Below are 21,743 nucleotides of genomic sequence, written 5' to 3' on the forward strand. Positions count from 1 at the left end.
AGCAGGAGATGTTAACCCCTCCACATCCAGACTGCAAGTGAATCGCGCATGTGCGGAACCGCTGCTGGCTGATCCCGACCTGGTTTACAGTCAGGGCGGAGTGTAAATGTAAAATTTTCTTTGTCTAATATAAATCACTGATAGAAGGTTCATTTGTAGTTCTAAACATATTCAGGGTGTTTTTTTACTCAGTTTTTGTCTCTCCCACGACGTTATTCCTCTCTCCTACAGCAGCCATTACAATTACATGCATATGGACAATTATGCAAATTAAGCAATGACGTCATTTAGCGACTTCTGGTGACTTTTAGGACAGCCAATAGCTACTTTTCCTACTGAGGAGTAGGCAACAGTGCCACTCACTCGGACAAACTATCAACATTCAGTGACCGGCGCTATGGCAGGTGTCACAGTACACGGCATTTTGCAGGAGGCAACAGATGATTTTTGGGGACATAACGATCAGATGACATTGAGAAGTAACCAAAAGGGCCTAAACTACGCATTAGAGGGATATATTAATCATTTTATTGTTGAGAAGGTTGATGAAAAGCTTAAATTACAAGCCAAAATTTACAGGTCACAGTGTACGCTTGTGAACCGCATCTCGTTGCCATCGCCATCAAAGACAACAAGTTAAAGTGCCACTGAAGTTAAGGTTTTTGGCTCAGAATATGAAAAAAGGTTAACGGCCTTTTTACCGTCTTTACCAAGAGTGTCTCTCCGTTAGTTTGGTGCTACAGTATTTACATTGAATCATTCAGCATAATGTTTGCCAACCTTTGTTAATTCCTGCGATTACAAAAAAGTTAATGAAGCTAAGCTCCAGAAGTTAACGTTAGCTTAACCAGAGCCCTTTGGACAACAGCTAACAATGATGTACGATCACTAAAGTGCAAACTAGAACAAAATAGGCTAATGAACTCCCAGCAAACAAGGTGACATGATGAAAAACACAGCTAGGAGCTAACGTTAGCTAACTTTAGCTAGAGATGTTAAAGATAACTTTATATTTCTTTCCAGCAACGTGACAATATGTTGCCTCAAACATGTTGACTTACCTTAGAACAGATGTAGACATCCTTGTTAATCTTATTCACGTTGAGTTGATGCTGTGGTCTACTGTTACCACACAACTTTATCCAAAGGAGACACTTTTATGGGGTAAAAAATACACCTCGTCGCCCAGCCTCTCAGGATACCTTGTGTCGGAGTTGCGTGTACCCCATGCACACCGTTTGACCATTTTTAAACTTCAAATCTCCGAAAAAGCTCATAAAACCAAACAAAACTGACTTTCTGTAATGCATTTCAATGGACGTCCAGGCAGAGAATGCGTTTGAGGGCGGAGTTTAGCCATAGGTCAATTGAATTGTCCACAGAATACAGTACATTCTCACATAGAAACAGATCCCATCTAGTCCATCATATCACATTTTTTTGTACAGCTACACCTGCTGTATTTCCTCTCTAGAGTCTTCAATCAACAGATATTGAAACCAAAACTCCAGTAGCATGTATCAAGTAAAGGTAAGACACTGGTCAGGTCTGAGTTCCCAAACAACCCGCCAAATTTGCCTCTCTTCCAGGATGTGACAATCCAGGGTAAGTAGAAAACAAGTATAATTTCTAATAATTAAAACAGTAAATTGTCCTGGTTGTGGTTTGTATTTTTCTTTCTTCCTTTTACTTCAGTGCTTTTTGAGGTTGTTCCTGGAGAATACCTCAGGTAGGTGGGAAATCTGAAGTATTTTCAGCAGAAAAAGCTTGACTATATACATAAAATAAAAAAACTTTGAGAACATGACAAAAAATTAACAAAAGCCTGAGGGAGTAAACAAGTCCAACTTCTACCTAGACAACGTCATTGTCTATATTGTTGTCTTTTATTTTATAGTTTAACCATTTTCCTTCCTCTTACTTAAGATTCTCCATCACTTGAATATCGTCTGTAAATGTCAGCCATTGTTTGTGATTTGGAGCGTCTGTCTGAAGCCAGTTCTTTGTAATTGCTTTCTTTCCAGCAGATCTTGACTAAATATTGATCTCTCTTGTGCACTGTTCCCTCCATATGTCCCAAGTACAATACAAGACATGTTCATGGGATTTTATAACCCAGTGTCTCAGGGTTTTTACACAGCTTCTTGCTTGTTTATGGTCAGCTTTGTGCGTCGTCATGGATACGTTGTACACGAACCAACAGTTTGCAGGGCTGAAGTAGAGATCCATGGTCAAAAAAAGCCCTCATTTGTGGTCAGAAGGAGAAACACATCTACTTTTAAACATTATGAAAGACCTGGATATCAACACGTTTTTGGATATACGCAAATATTGCACGTCGACCTTACCAAGAGGGTGGTTGAAGGACATCAGCTGTAACCCTACTCTGGCTAAACAACCACAAAGTGAGCACAGCATTAGTTCAGGCAGGACACAATGTCAAGCTCAGCTCACATCCCAGCTACATCAGCTGATCTCAAAGAGCCCAATCAACTGATTGAGTCAGCTGATTGATGGAAGGGAGTCAGCTGATAGATCACATGATTCCTTTCTATGCAACCAAGTGGTGAATCTCATTCAGAGTGCCCTATTTAAACTGCTCTGGCCTGCCTACTGTTGCTGCTTCCTCTGCAAGCCACTTTGCAACCCACCTCCACCTCAGCTCCTCCTTTTCATGGGGGGTCTTTACTGCTGCTCTTGCTGCCTTAGGCCCCGTTCAGATGTAGCGTCTAAAAGCGCATGGAAAGCTGTGCCGTTTCCATCCTTTTATCCAAGGCGCTTCGGAGGTTGCACTACTGTCGCACCTGCCGTTACTAAGCAACCAAATCTGCCTGTCACTCACAGGCGGTGTAAAAAAGTTACAAAGTTTACAAAAAAGTTAAATGGAAAAATAGCGTATCATCATGCTCACCAGTTATCCCAAGCTCCGAGCTGATAATTCTTCAGGCATTGTTCCTTCTGTTGGAGTCAAAGTAGTACGACAAACACAGGTCATATAACTCTGGGTATCCCTGGACAAGAATGATCAGTCGCTCCTCCATTGCTTGCTGCCTTTCACACCACCAGATGTTGTGAAGTCCGTTGGATGGAAAGGAAGAAGCAGGTCCGCGGAGCTGATTGGTTCATTCTTATCACATGACATGCAGTGCTCTTGCTGCATTCGAAAAAGTTGAGATTTTTCCATCTCTGTGCGCCATGGACGCGCACAAAAAAACAGGTGCGTCGCACCGAATGCGTGCTGCTACGGCGTCGCTTTGGATTGTGAGCGCACTTGACGCGCGTCTACATTGAAACTAATGGATTTGTGTGTGCAAAAGACGCTACATCTGAACGGCCCCTTAGGCTTTCCATGTAGGTGCATGGAAGGGCAAGGAGGTTTGCTCTCTCTGTCTTAGGCTTTCCACGAAGGCGTGTGTAAGAAGCTTTCTGTGCAGGCCCGAGGAAAGGCAGAGAGGCCCCAGAACAGAGCCATACTGCCAAATGTATAATACTGCAAATGGAATAAAGTTTACTTTGGCTGAAGTGTTCCTGACTGAACTGGATTTTACTTGTGGACGGCTGCAGGCTACAAAGAAGTAATGAAGCTTGTAGCTGGATATGTGGTGGATAAAATGTTGCTCCATGAGTGACTCTCCGTCTTTCAGGCAGAACTTTGGCAAAAATACTGGTCACAGGCAACAGAAGACCCCCAGGAAAAAAAAAAAAAAAAAGCAATCTACACTTAGCTACACTTGCCGGCGATTACCCTGGCATTCACACAGAGGCACACATCTGAATTTTGGGGCAATACGGAACTACCTATTTTATAGGGTGCAACGGAAAAGTAATATAAGAAGTAGTGTAACAAATTACTGTCAAGGGGGGCAGGGAGTAATAAGTAAAGTAAAATTAATATTTTTGAAAAGAGTAAGAATTAATGAGTAATATAGTAAATGGTGTGGCACATGAATGTCCGTACTAATATTCAATTACTGATGAGACACAGAACACCAAATGTGTTGAACCTCATGCACAGCTAAAACTATTAAAACTTCTGCAGTTATTTTAAAATGATTAATATCACAGGATCAAACAGCTTTATAAGAGCTACATATTCTGTATATGCCCACGCAATCCCACCTCTCCTCCCACACTGGACATTACAGCCGGCAGAGTTGGTGCAACTTTCTGTTTTTTTTTTCCTGTTCAGGATAAGATATATAGCGTGCAGGGCAGATGGCAAGAAAATCAAAATAAAAAACACTATCTCTACCACATTAAACATTCATCAGTGTTAGAAATAAGCCCCACTGATGCATTGTGCACAGACAGAATAGCTTAATATTTCATTGCTTTTGGTGTGTTTATTGGTTTGGCTGCACACTAGGAGATCCTGCCTGAACTGACAGACGTGCTCCGCTCACGTCAGCTGAGTCGTCACCGAAAACCAAACAAATCCTATTTCATCACAGGGATAGAAAATTGCCACTTGTATCGACAGGAGCCGGTGGATATGTTAAATATCACCTGATATCCCACGTCGAGGTGAGCTGGTGAGAGATGTTAGCAGACACCCACACTGGTTGTGCTGCATTACACATGCTGGCCTGCTGTCCTCATAATCTCCATGCCATCTGGTGGGGAACCTCACTGTCCCCCTGCACCTCTGGCACATTAGTATTCCACTCACACTGGGCGAGGGAGACCAGTGTGTGTGCGACAATCCTCGGGAACATAAAAGAGTCAACACCGGTGAGGATTAATCGAATGGCTACAGGGCCCACCTCCAACAAACCTGGTTCATTTCAGGTAATGAGAACACTTACTTTTTAATCTTCTTCATTGTTGTCCTTGCTTGTGCTCCCTCACAAAGTCAGCTTCCTCTCACGTTGTCACCAAATGGACCCACAGTTGTGACTTGTTGGCTGTGTTAAGCGTGGGCTCAGATGTGTTGTTACCATCAACATAAAAGCACACATCCTTTAATGATCTTACAAACACATCTTTCAGAAAACATGTTTCAAATATAAGAGCCCAAACAAGGTGCAACAATGCAACATGAAAGTCATATTTTTTTCATAGACTGCACCAAGGCTTCAGTGTTCTCATTTCCTGTGTCTTGATTACAGTAACAGCTACAGTTCTCCAAGTCACAATCGCTTCAGGCGGGTTCTCTCTGGTTCCTCGGCTCCGTCCTTCAGCGGGAGAACCCAGTCAGCAGTGAGACTCTTTCGACTGCCGCTTCAAACTGCGTTTCCGGCTTTTAGTGCGAGCTGTGATCAAAGACCGATGCCTTCCTTTGTAAAGCCACATGGCCTCTCATTAGCGCCACACTAGGAAGAGACTCCTCTGACAGGAATCTCTCACAGCACCGTCGCTTCCAGTTTTAAATTTGACTACAACACTGTGCTGTTTAGAATAAATGTGCTGTACTTTATGGTTTGCTTTCACATTGAATGTTAAAGTAAGATGACCAATGAAGACCAGTTAAAGGTGCAGTGCATAGAATTTAGGGGATATTTTGGGAGAAATGGAATATATTAAGTATGTTGTCTTTAGTGTATAATCACCTCAAAATAAGAATTGGCGTGTTTTTATTACTTTAGAATGAGCCATTTATTTCTACACAGTGTGTGATTCCTGGTTCTAAAGGTCCGCCATGTTGCACTATGCGCTATGTTTCTACAGTAGCCCAGAATGGACAAACCAAATACTGGCTCCATATGGGGCAGTTCATGATTTCACATCACCCACCATTGTTAGCAGCCCCTCTGCAATGAGCCAAACAGCGTCAGATTTTTCATGTAAAACTGCGTTATTCAGTGTTTACCGGTTTAATTCACCAATCTGTTTGTTTTGGAGAGGGAGAGATCTCTGCGAGTAATTCAGCTCCCGATAAATATCTCCTCAACAAGGAACATTAAAGGAATTCTAGCCAGGGGTCTCATTTATAAAACAGTGCGTAGGATCCATTCATTCATTCATTCATCTTCTAACCGCTTCATCCTCTTGAGGGTCGCGGGGGGGCTGGAGCCTATCCCAGCTACATCGGGCCAGAGGCAGGGTACACCCTGGGCAGGTCACCAGACTATCGCAGGGCTGACACATAGAGACAAACAACCATTCACACTCACATTCACACCTACGGACAATTTAGAGTCACCAATTAACCTAGTCCCCAATCTGCATGTCTTTGGACTGTGGGAGGAAGCCGGAGTGCCTGGAGAGAACCCACGCTGACACGGGGAGAACATGCAAACTCCACACAGAAGGGCTCCCATGCCCAGGATCGAACCGGCAACCCTCTTGCTGTGAGGTGAGAGTGCTAACCACCACACCACCGTGCCGCCCCAGTGCGTAGGATCTATACTAAAAATGTACGTACAGACAAAAGCCAAAAAAGCTGTGCACCAAAAACATTTGACAGTTTCTACAATCAGGTAGTAGAAGAATCAGGTCATGTAGTATAAAGAGCAACTAAGTCCACAAAGGGAGGATGGGCAAACAAGTACAGGACTTTGGCCCAGAAGACAGGGGTTCATGTCCTGTGTGAAACTAAAAGTCAGATTTTAAGTTTCGTCACGGTTATGTAATCACATGTTGTCATGTCACATTGTTATGTTTTAATACAACGGCAAGTGGCAACCTCTGGGGATGAAAAATGAAGCCAATGCAGAAATGCCAAACTCCAGTTCTTTGAATGGCCACTTGGGGCTGGCTCCAAAAGTGAGTCAAGTCCCACAGACGCCAAAATGCCTGACATTACAGCGGAAATAAACATGTTTACAGCCAACCATTTAAATTATTTCAAGGCTTAGGAGTTATGCATGATTAAGGGCATGGTTACTGTAAGTGACAGGCTGTCTGTGAGGCGTCATCACAGTCCATGAGTCAGATCCACTCCCTTGTCCAAATATGGTCACCTCTGACTACAAAATTCCAAGATGGAGACAGCAGAAATGCCAAACTCAAGGTTGCAAAATTGGTAGTCTCGCTCACCAGACCTTTCTCAAGAAAAGAAAGGTCTGGCTGGGCCGACTCTCACTTTGAGATTGGAGAGAAAAAACACCCCGGCTGCTTGTATTTCTTTCAACCAATCACAGTCGTTCTGGGTGGTGCCACAGCAATGGTGTGCTTGCAAAAATATTGCAGGGGGGAAACAGGTTTTGGTGTAACACGCCCACAAAAATATCGCCTACAGGATGCGAACCATGGCAGAAAAATGGCTACATCCTCGCAAGATCAAACACCGCAAAAATTAGTAAAGGACGTGTTGAAAACTGCTACACAACCGGAGGTGGTAGGGCAGGACTTCAGCGGGTGGCTCGTTCTGCCCAATGAGAGGCTGATCTATGCAGCGAACTTCCGCCCACTCAGACTACAAAATCAGAGACCAAAAACCAATGGATGATGTCATGATAGCTACATCCATTTTTTTATACAGTCTTTGCCCAATTATGATTCCTTTCCTAAACCTAACATAACCTAGGTTATAAATTGGAAGGTATTATATGAGGATGAGGATATGTTGTCAAATATAAACTAATGGTCATGGACATGAGGCCATTCATATTTATAAGATACAGGTATTTCCTGTGTGCTCTCAGTGTTTGCATAATATCTGACAATTTTGCATACAAAGTAGTAGTTACCATAAATAGTACGCTTGATTTCCTTTAATTTGACGCTCGCCTGTATTTGCACACCTTCCCTTATGGTCTCGCACTGCAGGGTAAATACAGTATGCAAATCTTTAAAGGTGGAGACTCTGTGAAATGTGTGGCGAATCCAGTCTAGCCAACAGTTACTGTATGTATTTAGAATCCTAAATATTTTCTATTTATGGTAATTTTATCTTTCCTTTGCAGCTGCCTTGGCACAGTTTCCCCTGGGAGATCAATGAAGTTCATTTTAATCTTCATAAAAACCTTCTTATAGACTCAAGATGGTTTTATTCTGCGGAGCAGTGATGAGGAAGTCTCAATAATACCCATTTGTAAGTCCTGTACAACTTCCCTCGCCAGCAGTCATGGCGAACCCGAGAGGGAGGGAACTGAGATATACTGAATCTGACGTAAATGAGGCATAAATAAAGAATTGTACTCAGCTTGCTTCATTTCCATCCTCAAACCCCATGGCTGCTGTTATAATTCAAAACAGTGAAGTTGATCTCCTTTTGTGTTCATAGCCTATGGATATAGCGTAAAGTGCATCATGGGAAATAAAGAGTACAAGCTGAAATACCTTTTTCTTCACATACGGAGTGTTGCAGTGTGCTCCATCACCGAAAACTTTAACGATTATCCTACGCTCAGTTGGCACCTTCATTGCTTTTTTTTTTTTTTTTTTGCTAAATTTGAGAATAAAAGAGAGAAGATAATTTCAGGGGAGTACTTTCTCCTTCCTTTTTGCACCGTCTTTAGCCTCATTAATTCAGTGGACCTCCAACTACACACACACGCACACACACCTGAGAGCAGCTACCTATATCTGAAGCAAAAATAATGAGCTTTACTTAATTACTGTGGCTGTTTTTAGGGTCGGGGTATGGGGGATAGCTAAACAGGTGCTCGACTAAATCCAGTGCATGCTACAGGTTCCTGTTGCCATGGAAATACAGGGAAAACTGAGATTAAATTCACCCTAACCTTGGCATATTTTGTTTTAGCTGTGATTTGAACATCTTTGGTATTTATATTGATTATTCAGAATACTTAAAAGGACACTTTTCTGAAGTTCATCCAGCTCAGTATCATAACAGTGTGGGTAGTATGTGTAAATGCAGTGTTATTGATACACATTAGGTTACTGACGCGCATTTGATAAGACTTCTTTTCATTGAGCCCCATCTGAAAAGCTTTTGGTTGTTAGATATGATTAAGACCAGAATTCTGTAGCTGTCAACTACAGTTGCTGAGCAGTGTCACCCACTGACCGCGGAGATCAAGCTGACCAAGCGACGGCCGTTGCTGGGATAGCAAAATAACAGGTAGGCCCACATCCCTTTACTTTTACCCTGGCAGCCAAACACTCACTCTCTAGTAATAAACACTCACTGGCCACTTTATTAGGTACACATGTAGACATGATCAAGACGACCTGCTGAAGTTCAAACGGAGCATCAGAATGGGGAGGAAAGGTGATTTACCAACAACCATGCCACTTTGAACATGGCATGGTTGTTGCTGCCAGACGGGCTGGTTTAGGGTCATCTCTAGGGTTTACAGAGGATGGTCCCAAAAAGAGAACATATCCAGTGAGCAGCATTTCTCTGGGTGAAAATGCCTTTTTGATGCCAGCGGTCAGAGGAGAATGGCCAGACTGGTTCAAGATGATAGAAAGGCAACAGTAACTCAAATAACCACTGGTTACAACCAAGGTCTGCAGAAGACCATCTCTGAACCAACAACACGTCCAACCTTGAAGCAGATGGGCTACAGCAGCAGAAGACCACACCAGGTGCCACTCCTGTCAGCTAACAACAGGAAACTGAGGCTACAGTTCACACAGGCTCACCAAAACTGGACAATAGAGGATTGGAAAAATGTTGCCTGGTCTGATGAGTCTGGATTTCTGCTGCCACATTCAGATGGTAGGGTCAGAATTTGGCGTAAACAACATGAAAGCATGGATCCATCCTGCTTTGTATCAACGGTTCAAGTTGCTGCTGCTGGTGGTGTAATGGTGTGGGGGAGATTTTCTTGGCACACTTTGGGTCCCTTAGTACCAACTGAGCACGGTTTAAACACCACAGCCTACCTGAGTATTGTTGCTGACCGTGTCCATCCCTTTATGACCACAGTGTACCCATCTTCTGATGGCTACTTCCAGCAGGATAACGCACCATGTCACAAAGTTCAAAGCATCTCAAACTGGTTTCTTGAACATGACAATAGTTCACTGTACTCCAATGGCCTCCACAGTCACCAGATCTCAATCCAATAGAGCACCTTTGGGATGTGGTGGAACGGGAGATTCACATCATGGATGTGCAGTCGACAAATCTGCAGCAACTGTGATGTCATCATGTCAATATGGACCAAAATCTCTGAGGAATGTTTCCAGCACCTTGTTGAATCTATGCCACGAAGAATTAAGACTGTTCTGAAGGCAAAAGGGGTCCAACCTGGTACTAGCAAGGTGTACCTAATAAAGTGGCCAGTGAGTGTATGTGCAAGCAGCCAGGTCCTGGACATGTTAGCCCTAAGTAATAGTATTGAGTGCTATTCTGTGTTCTGTGTTTGCCGTGTCAATAGTCCTTTTAAAGCATCATGAAGCGCAGTGATTTTCAGTACAGCGCTGCTCACGTTCTTTCAGCACCCATGTTAAGCAATTAAGCCGTTCAAACCAGACGCAGTGCAGCACCAAGTTCCGTGGTTGGCTCGCGATCTGCAACGACCTGAAACAACCGTTTCTATGTCTGGTTAATTTTTTCCATGAGCTGAGAACAAATCTGGCAAGAAAACACACTGATGATCTATTGTGAATGATATGAAGGATATATTAGATATGATATAAATGATCTGATTATGATAAAAGATTAAATATGCGCCCAGTGCTTCCACATATTGGACTGTAAATGAAGAGCAAGAGAGACGAGCAGACACAAAGCAGTCGGAGACAGAGCTCTACATGTGAACAGAACAGAACAGAGGAGCAGAAAGGTGCTTCTGGTGTGAACGGCCAGGCGACTGCTGACAGGTGGCTGTGCAACAACTGACATATCAGGGCACCTGTGTCCAGTGGGAACATGGCATCACTCCAACCTCATCACATATAGACATTTGGTCATGGACTTTTCATGTCTAGATATGACGTGCAAGGTACTCTTGGTAACGGCGTGTCAAGTTCTGCCTGTTACATGCATTGTCTTTCTTCAAAATACACTTCTGTTTTCACAGGAAATTTACCCTTTACATACAGTCTCTTTCGAAACAACTGATGCATGTGGTTGGGTTTAGGTCAAAAGAACAGGGTTTGGCTTTATAATCTTACTACACGCGAACGCCACTCTCCTGGGGTGAAAGTCAGTGTTTGTTGGACCCATCCACCATCCCTCCCACCCGTCCTCCTCGAACTTTTGCCACCTTAACTTTCATTCTTGTCCCGCCATGTTTCCCCCTGATGCTTTCCTCTTAAAATATAACAGCAACCAGCCAAGTATCCTGCCAATGTCAAAGGACGGCTTCTTTCGTCCGTGTCTGACGCTGCGAGTCACTGCCCAAGCTCTGGATTTCGACAACCTCGGAGTGAGACCTGGTTGATTACTCACGTTGGGCTCACCTTTGTAGTGAGTCAGATAGAGAAAATAAACTGTTCCCTCTCATCCAAGAAGCTTCTTCAGTTCTAACAGACTGGTGCAGAGTTGCAGCCTTTAAACTCTGTGTGGGTATGAACCCTTACAGTCGTGGAGGTCACATGTGAGCTCTGAGTTTACAACCATTCTCAGTTGTCATTTGACCACTTGACATTCATGCCTGGACCCATCTAACCCTACCATCACACAAGATGGCCAGGTGGGTCAATGACTCATATGCAACCTCAACAACTCTACAAGAGTTCACACCCACGCAGAGTTTAAAGCCTGAAACTCTATAGACTCTGAGACTCATAGAACTGAAGAAACCTCGTGGATGAGAGGTGAAATGTCTTCAAGACACTCTAGCAAGTCCAGTTGCCTACGATACAGCACTTATGATTACCATGACCTGGATGACTGAGAATCCTCACCAACATAAACTATCCCCTGGACCCCTGGTTGAGAACCACTGTGTAAATTAACTGTGGTAAACTTCCCTTCATCTTACCAGAGCCGAGATCTCGCTGCTCATTTCTCAGCTTAAAGACACATTTTGCAGATTTTGGTTGTCCCCAGGGCTGTTGCTTGAACTACAGATTGTACTTCCTGCTTTTTCATCTGCCTGCCACCATGAACACAGACACAGAGAGACGTCCCATCTTTCTCTCTCAAACTCAGATTAAACTAATCAGTGCTGATCAAAACTGAACCAACACTCTGTTACTGCGTCTCTCCGAACATGTTCAGAAACATATCTCAGCTTACCATTTAACTGTAATTCGAAATGTTTGATCCCACTCGGCTGCCATGTTGTTTCCTGTGTAGAAACTGACAAGCTTGCATGATGTCACCCACCAGCGGGAGTGTTTATTGGTCCAGTGTGGTGCAATGCATTCTGGTAGTTGTAGGTTTTCTACCTCTGGAGCAACAACAAATTCCACAGCCCATTTTCTCTGGTTTCTCTGCTCATACAACACCAATCTTAAAAGTATCTTAAGTATCACAGACAGCCCAGTTTTATGAAACCATCTTTCAGGCAGTTAGATAACTTCAAAGACAACAGTATACAAACACAAGCATTCTTCACATCAGGTAATAAAGATGGATTGAGATGAACAAAGCCCTTATTTAACACTGTTATCTTAGTCTTTATTTTGTCACAATTGTATGTCAAATATATATACGTCTATATGACATATATTATATGACATATATAATTTCATTTCTTTACAATAGAGAAACAACATAGAGATGACACACTATTTTGGTTTCTAAGTAGAAGCTCCTTTTAAATAGTGGCATTTTTTTCAATACACTGTTTAAGTCAAGCTCCCACTCAAGTCACGGTTTTGTTTTTCCTTATTGAGTCACATTTATTCACAATGTGTGTTTGTTTGTCTCTGTTTTTTTATAATTTGATGTCTTTTTGCTGTGTCAATATTTTTTTCGTCTGCAGTTCAATCTGTTCGTGTTCCTTTCAGGATGGACGGCCATCTGTTATTGGTCCGTGTGGCCACACAGATGGTCCCACCTGCTAACCATCCTGTGCCACCAGCAAAGGTATACAGTTATTGGAAACAGTGTCTTTGAAGCTTTACAGAGTTAATCCAATCAGCTTGCGGAGGGCTTGGCGTAAGCGTTTCCAGTTCCTCTGCAGCTGGGTGCTTTGGTGGCCAAGGAGTGGTTTGCGCCTCCGTACACGAGGGACGTCTGACCTTGGCACTGTCCCTGGGCTTCTCTTTGGCCTGCTGCCTTCAAACCTCTGGTCCCACCACCTGTGTGCAGAACTCTGGCTGAATATTGGACGCTTTTCCCTTCCGACCCCTGCGCAGTCCCAGCCTCCAGAGTGTTTGTGCCACCGTGGTGGATCTCGCTGTGAGGCCCGGACATTTTCATGGAGCTGGAAAGGCTTTTCTGTTTTAATTCCTGTGTGAGCTCCACTGTGATTTCAATAGAGCAGGTTGTTTGTGTGGAGCTGAGATTCTTCTCCGACCCCAGTGTAACGGTGGTGTTGGTGGCAGGAGGGCTAACGCTGCTGGGCATGACACCAGGCGCCAGCATGACAGTCTCACGGGGAGGAGAGGGAGAATTGCTCATGGGCACTGCTGTTTTTCCAGCTAGCGCCGGGTGCCACTTGAGGATCGCCCCTTGGTTCCGCTGGCTTGTGTCCACATTCCCTGCCTCGAGGTCGCACGCTTGGAGCGAGGGGATGATGGGCACAGAGCGGGTGCGCAAGGAAGGTGGAAAGTAGGTTGTTCCCTTATCCAGACGGGTGCATGGAACCTCAGTCCATCCCTTTCTGGCTGCGAAGTGAGAGAGTGAAGTCCTGCTGAGGAGGGCGCCGACCTTTCCACTGGTGGAATCACACCTTTAGGCAGAAGACAGAATAGAAATGGCAGAGTGAGAAACAGAAACCAAGTCATTTATACTGTGACCTTTTCATCCAGGACTCTCATTTCCTAAGAGGAATAACAGAGAGTGAGTAAAATGGAATATGGAGATAAAGCTGCTGCTCTTTTGTGATTTTTACCATTTTATTCCCCTCATTGTTCCGCTCAAAAAACAACACAATCATTATTTAGGTATTGTTTTTTCATAATCTTGTATAATTATTTATAATCCTCAGGATGGGCAGTCTGTACTGTTGCTGCATGAATGTTAAACTGGAAAATCCGTCTCTCATGAATGCCTTATCGCAGATTTAAGGCTTTAGCAACACAGCTGCTTGATTCTTGACCCTGGCCTGTGTGTGTATATGGCAAATATTCCACTCTTTGAACATGTGTGCTCTAATTTTGGTTACATAATCTCTATAGAGTTGGGTTGATGTCCAGTTTTGCTGTTGTGGTCCAGTGTACCAGCTTAAACTGGTTTGATTTTATGCAAACTAGCTGAACTGCCATTTGTCATTATGACACATTCTGGTAAATTGAAAAGTAGTCTACATCAGTAACCTGTGCTGATGGCATCACAATGCTAAATCCAACTTGTGTTGCATTAGTGATATGCAATATGACATAATATTATGTTTAAAAATGGACGAATGGAGCCATTAGTGCTTTGACAGACTGTGTGCAATTTGCTGCAGAGCAGAGGAGGGTGTCGTCAACATGGAGGAGATCAAATTTCAGAGAAGAGCGGAGCACATTATGGCTGTTTACTAGAAAGTTCATGTGTTTTTTGGGGGGACGAGATGAGACATGGCAGAGTTAGTGTCTCAAAACTAAAAACTGTGCCAACATGGCAACATTTTGCTTCTATTTATACCTGACACTCACTTTTAAAGTTCTGCAATGGACCAGGAACGGCAGATTCATGAGGGTAAAATAAGCAATTATCTATACAATACCTTCTTATTTCAGTACAGAAAACAAAATAAGGTAGCAGCTGGCTGGATGTGGATGAACAGGAAGCTGAAAGTTTCTGGTAAATGAGCATTTCTTATAAAAATCTGCTTGTTGGGGTGCTGGTGGCTTAGTGGTAGAGCAGGCGCCCCATGTACAAGGCTGTTGCCATAGCAGCCTGGGTTCGACTCCAGCCTGTGGCCCTTTGCTGCATGTCACTCCCCCTCTCTCTCCCCCTTTCACACTCATCTGTCCTGTCAATGAAAGGCTAAAATGCCCCAAAAAATATCTTTAAAAAAATCTGCTTGCTGTTGGCTGTATTTTATGTCATTTCCAGTAAATATCACATTATACAACAGTTAGTTCCGGCCCTGCAATCTGATTGGTCGACAGACAGTAAAACGGTGACGATATTGGAGTACAACATCACGGTTATTTCACTGTGTATGTATCACTCCGCCTCACAGCTGATTGCAATCAACAATCAAATCAAAACTGACGGTTAGTGTCAGTTAGGTCAGCAGTTGCGTTGCATCCCTGGAAAAGTATTTAAACAAACTTCCACCAGATGCAAATGCCTTTTATCTGAAGCCCAGGATGACAGCAGCTCACACAGACAATATCTGGTACACTAAAGCTCCACTGGGAATAAACTCACTCGCACAGATGCTGCCGAAGATGTGTAAAGAGGCGGGGACAACAGCTATCTACACCAATCACAGCCTCAGGGCGACTGCCATACAGAAGCTGTCAGATGCGGGTCTTGAAGCTTGGGAGATCATGACAGTGAGTGGGCACAGGTATGATGTTGTTTTAACGTAGCCTATGTGTAAAGTTAGTCTTCTAATTAGGAGCCGGGCCCTAAAATATACCTTTTGTCTTGCAGGTCTGAGAGCTCGTTAAAAAGCTACTGGAAGCCATCCATGGAGAGCAGGAAACGATGGAGCAACACACTATCAGATCAGAAGGCAGAGTCGGCTGTGCCTGTGAAGCGACAGTCCACCATGCAGTCACCAGAGACTTATTTCAGGGGCTGCACAATTAATGGAAATGTGCAGATAAATGTGTATAAAGAGTAAGTGCCTGGCGCACCATGTCTGCGTTACATAGCAACGGTGACAGCGGAGTCCTGAGGGAACTATTTTTGTTGGCGGAAGACAAATAAAATGCTTAAATTATCTATTTTGTCCTCATTTTTCAACATTTCTTCATCAGCCTTGCTTATTTAACTGTTGAACTGTTGTATAAAAGCAATATCACACTCGAGCTCGTGATGTTATACTTGTATCACGTCACGGCTGTGATTTGGTCATAGGCACGAGTATAACATCACGAGCTCGAGTGTGATATTGCTTAAATATAAAACATGTGCTTTCTGTTTAAAAAATAATGTTACAAACTTACAAAGACATCAAATAGGCTTCTCACCCATCTGACTCTTCCGAAAAAGCAACCCCCGAATCATTTGCCCTGGCTACTTTTAAAGAATCTAGACGGTACAATCTAGACACAAAAGTGCATTATAAATAACAGAGATGCCTCATTTGATCAGTGGGTTTGACAAAAATATAGATTCAGTTGGTGAACTGATAGGTATATTAGGGAAGGATGCAGTGATTTGCTTGACAAAGTTACATACCTGTAAATATCTGAAAAAATGAGGTGGTATGTCAAACTTAGTGTGTAACTGCTGAAATGATGAGAATATACCATTGATAAAAAGATCATTGAAAGAATGAATCCCTGTTTCGTGCCATCAGTGAGAGATGGAGTGAATTACGACCAAGAGAGCCACAATGCCACCCCAAATTTTCCCTAACCACAGACCAAATTTAAGTGAGTGTGAAACTATTGGATTCTTTGTAGAATACAAGTGTGACAAAGATAAAAACGAATACAGGAGGGCTAATAAAGAAGTTGGGGAGCCTCACCCATCTTTTTAAGTGGTTATGTCCCATCTAGTGCGCACAGCTGCTAGCTATGTGGTTTGTTCACATAAAATAACGGAAGTACATATTTAATAAATTCAGTATAGACAGAGAGCTCCTATGTTGCATGATGCTATGCACTAATCAGACGCTCGTTGGCTGTTAGGACAAAGTGTCATTATGTTCCATTTGGGTGCAGCTGCTGAGTCAAGTGTGACTAGATCTAGTGGTAAAATTCGGTGTATTGGTCCGGTCTGCAGTGTGGCTTAAGATCAAACTTGTCTTATATTTTTACACCAGCCCAACCCTCATTATCTCACAGAACACAGCTAGTCTTACAAGCTTATAACGTGACATTTGGGGTGAATGTAGGTGTGTTTCCTGGGTGGGAGTCAGCATATATATATATATATATATATGTTCACACAGTGATGCATCCCATCCTCAAGTACAAGTGGAGTTTCATGAAACGGTGACAACAAGCTCAAAAGGCTTTGTATTCAGGATGGAAATAATACAGCAGAGCGGCAAAACTTATCCAGAGTCAAGTGGGTGAGTTTGTATTTGAGTCAAATGTGCACAAGAGTTAATATTGTTACTGAGGACTCAATTCACATTTAGAATCACCCCAGCAAAGCCTTAGGAGACAGCCAGTGTTATTGTCAGCCTTCAGAGACTGTTTGTAGCATAACCAAGTTTAAATAATTGAATTACTTTCCCACTCCTCCCTCGGTATTAGAAGGGCGAATGCAAGCTGGAGGTAAATCCGGCAGATCAAAACATATCTAAAAATAACTCCCATAGCAAATTTGCCTTCAACTCGGTCCTTATCTGCGATGGGTAAATATATGTTTTGACACTGGATAATGAAACTGACAATACTCTGCGGGGATTTGTTGTCACAAAATACGAAAACATGGAAGAGAATTCTCGTTGTTTGCTGTTCTTGCCTCGCTCTTTTCTTCTTTTTTTTTTTTACACTTTCTACCGCACTCTGTGCCTCCATCTTTCCTCCGCTGCACTCTCATCATCTCTGCACAATCTTCCTTCTTTTCCTCACCCCCCCCCCCCACTCTACTTTCCACCTCCCATTTCTCATTTCCAGAGATGAGAGGGTGTATCCATGGCAACAAGGGAGAGGTGGGGGCTGTAGGAGGAGGAAGAGGAGGAGGAGGAGGAGGAGGAGGAGGAAGGGGCTGTGAGCTTGGTAGCTTGCTGTATGGCTGGTAAGTCGAGAAATACGTCATTTTGCCTTCCTGAAGGCCGGTGAGATACACTCGGCTGATGGATCTGCGCGGGAATTATCAATGGCTAATGAGATCTAAATTGTTTAACTGTACAAATGCAGCCTTATCCCCAAGAAGATGAGAGGCCCTCTTATTCCAGCTCCTCTCCAGAACACTTGAAAAAGCTGCGTAAGGTTTAATTGCCTATAGCTTACAGATTTTGCCTTTGTGATTAAAAAAAAAATCTCATTAGTTTCTTTATTAGTTTGTTTATTTATTCTGTGTGTGCACACGAGTGTGTGCGTGTTACGAGGGAAACTGTTATGCTCCTGCAGGATCTCCCCACACAACCATTTGAAAGAACTGCTGAGCTCCATGGAGCTTTGTTTAAAAATGTAAATTATGGAAATAGGTCACATAAAGAGTTTGGCAGCTTGCAGTGTATCTTGCAAGTCACTGTAGCGCTCAATCGGGTTGGCATGCTAATAGAAACATTGCTAGGCACTTTTAAGTGTGCAGAATGCACAAGGGACACTACTGCTTTAATGACAGACGTTTCTGATAACAGTGCCATCCCTCAAGTTGCACACAATGACAGCAAATTAGGCTGTTTCTGAGTCATATGCTAAATAGGACTGCCTTGCTCGGGCTTAAAGATCTCTGCTGCATCTGGATATTAAAGCTAAAATAATTCAATGTTTTTAGTGTTTCTTGTTTAAGAGGAAACGCCAGCGCAACTGCTTGACACTGCATTATACCTCTTAGTAAAACAAGCATCTGAGTGAACAGTGAAAGCTAAATATTTCCTTCAATCTTACTCATAATCTCAAGATCTTTGAGGCAAAGAGAAAACTGATGCACATGGATCATCTCCACACTCCTTGAGGAAACGAGGCGAACATTCGTCTTTGATAACAAATGAGTCGGAGAGGATTTCACATCGAGCTTTCCTTTTTTGAACCCACGCCAGAAAGGATCATCAGACTGTACTTCTAATATGTGTAAGTTATTTTAAGCCCCTAGATAGCCAACTGGCGAGAGGTGGCTCTGCCAAAAAGTCCTCCCTGCTTTTAAAGCTCCCTGAAACAGCGCCAGTAGCTGTGCTTCACTTATGATAGCCATGAAAATAGGGCAACTCGCTGTCCTCACTCGACATCAGGAAGAGCATGAGGAGAATTCAAGATGTGTCAATGCCTGAAATTAATCCTTGGCAATTTGTAGTCTTGTTCTAGAAGGCTGCAATCACACAGTATGGCTCCATATTTAACTCGCACATGACAGGAAATGTAATCATTTATTTGATATGTGAACCATGATCCACATAATGCTCGAGTGTGAGCCAAAAATCAGCCCATTCTGGACATCTTCATGTGAACTCGTGCATCATCTGGTAATTAGCTTTGGCGCCGTCGTTGTATTTTTAACCCTGACAAAAACCCCCACAGATAAAACACATTTTCATTCACAGCAACAACCCCAGTGGCAAGTGCAGGGAGGATTACACACAGACTCATTTCTTGGACTTCCCCAGCACCACGATACTGTTGAGCGGCTGGGATCAAGTGTGTTCTCCAAATTAATTGTGACAGTCCCAGTTGAAGGAGGGCACAGCAGATCTCATTTATTTCCCTGGATCAGATTTCATAAGCTAGTTTGCGGATTTGAACTGCGAGCATTTCAGTTGCAAACTCATTTCCCCCAAAATTATCCCTCTGCCACTCCAACTTAACCCCGGTTAGCCCGCAGGTCTGTGTCACTGCACCGGCTATTTGACACCAGTGTAGAGAGGGGCAAAGAGAATTTCCTCTTTGTGGATCAAACAAACACGACAAAACCAACAAAAAGTTTCACCTTCTTATGGACTCCATGTCTGTTGACTCATCCTCCTGCAAGTGTTTGTAGACGTGGCTGGGCACTCTGGATCCATCGATGAGATTTGTGGATATTTTGTGTTTCCCTCTGGAAATGGGCGGGGTCCTGAAGTAATTGGTCTCCCTCCGCTGTCGGGCAGGACTAAGTGAAAGGGAGCTGCTCCTGTAACCAGAAGGGAAACCAGTAAAAAGGGATGAATACCACATGAATTGTACACACTACTTTACAAAAGCTGCATGAATCCAAACAGCTCTCACTAATTCATTTATTGTATCAAATGTATCTCCTCTCCTGTGTACTGATGTATAATGGACTGGATTGGATTGACCTTTCTGTTTGATCCTCCAGTGGAAAAAAAGCATCATGTTCCATATTTAATTGACTCAGTGCATTTATGACCTTGGTATTGAAGTCTTTGCATCAGACTGGGGTTGTGAAAAGAATAGCAATTTACCAGTAAGCAATGCAAATTACATACATGTTAAATAATTCGCCATGGTTCAATCAAACAGAGAGAAGAATTTGTGGTGGAACAAGACTCAAGGAAACGCTGGCAGCTCTGTGAGGCTGTACACAGCAACCCAACACACAGAATAAATGTTGGCACTGCACGTTTTTGCAAATAATAGATATGTAATATTTGTATGTTATTACGTAGCGGCCACATTTAAAATGTTCAATTTGATGTTGTGACAGTGCTGTGTGGTTATGTTAAGCACAAAAAAACACTTGGCTTTGGTTTAGACCTAAAGTTGTCTTGCTTTGGTCTGAATCAGGGACTCATTGTGTCACAGAGTTGTATAATTGCCTAGAGTTGGTTCGTGTTCTCACAGCAGCATTTACAAGTGGACCAGATCAAATGCCTTGTGTGAGAAAGCTGCTCTTGATTGGTCAGAATTTCCATGTGGGAAAAATCCAGGAAGTAAACCAAACGTTGAAGAAGAGTACACTTGCAAGATAAATGTGACACTTTCTAATGTCACAATGGAGGGACAACTACGCAGGTTGATTTTAGCGCTGCTCATCGTGGACTATATTGCTGTCATTGTTCATTTTAGTCAAACCATACAGTTTGAAAACGAGGCGCAGCTCCAACTAGAAAACAATGTTTTGATGCATTGGATGTGCTGAATGTGCATATTAAGGCAGTACAGGAGGAGGTGCACATTAATAATCCTCCAGGACTGTAACATGCTCATGTTTAACCCAAACAATGTGTCATGTGACTGCAGTTGCTTCACATCCAGGTCGGAACATGTTATCACCACAAATGAACCGCACCAGAGTTCATTTTGTAACCAGACCGAGACCACCTCTTCAAGAAGGTCTTGGTCCAGTTGCTTTGGCGTGCACCCCAGTATGATTTCTGTGTTCTCACCTGCCTAAACAGATCGCACTCAAGGGGCAAACAAACTTTAGTGTGACTGAACCGAACCAAACAGGACAGGTGTGACAACACTCCAAATTACCCAAATTAGCAACCCAGTTGCTAGAATAAATGTTGGCTAGTACATACCTGTAAATCACTGGTATGCAACATTTATACATTATTATATTGCAGATCCATCGAAACATTTGTTTCGCCAAGAGTGTGCAAAGCAGTAATCAGAGCAAAGGGTGGCTATTTTGAAGAAACTAGAATATAAAACATGTTTTCAGTTATTTCACCTTTTTTTGTTAAGTACATAACTCCACATGTGTTCATTCATAGTTTTGATGCCTTCAGTGAGAATCTACAATGTAAATAGTCATGAAAATAAAGAAAACGCATTGAATGAGAAGGTGTGTCCAAACTTTTGGCCTGTACTGTATGTGTCATGCATTCCACAACCCCCTTCACGTCATATACATGTACGTTGATATAATACATATGAAACGTACAAATGTAATATATCTGTTGTTTGCAGAGACATACAATGCCAACATTTGATCCTGGCGACTGGGCTGGGTTTCGTCAATACAAACATGGCTAGACATTGGCATAATTGGCATAAAGAACAGCAGAGGATGGTCACACACATGGTCATAAACCATAGTATTGGGGAAATTTAAATTTTGACTTAATGAGAGTGCCAGATTTAAAGTCATTTAAGTA

At 42.9% G+C, this 21,743-nt stretch overlaps 1 protein-coding gene across 2 annotated transcripts in view; it reads right to left on the reverse strand.

Annotated features, from left to right (window-relative positions):
* Positions 1–12,180: 12,180 nt before the first annotated feature.
* nrg3b (neuregulin 3b) overlaps positions 12,181–21,743 on the reverse strand; it is a 311,873-nt gene continuing 302,310 nt past the window's right edge. The window contains exons 8-9 of one of the 2 annotated variants that reach the window (XM_049563548.1): positions 19,628–19,810; positions 12,181–13,646 (exon numbers count right to left, since the gene is read on the reverse strand). In XM_049563548.1, coding sequence (XP_049419505.1) covers positions 12,890–13,646; positions 19,628–19,810 — 940 coding nt within the window. In that variant the 3' untranslated portion in view covers positions 12,181–12,889. The remainder of the gene's footprint in view (positions 13,647–19,627; positions 19,811–21,743) is intronic. The other variant, XM_049563547.1, reaches the window with a different exon arrangement.

This window comes from Epinephelus fuscoguttatus, linkage group LG20 (assembly GCF_011397635.1).
Source record: "Epinephelus fuscoguttatus linkage group LG20, E.fuscoguttatus.final_Chr_v1".
Taxonomy (NCBI): Eukaryota; Metazoa; Chordata; class Actinopteri; order Perciformes; family Serranidae; genus Epinephelus; species Epinephelus fuscoguttatus.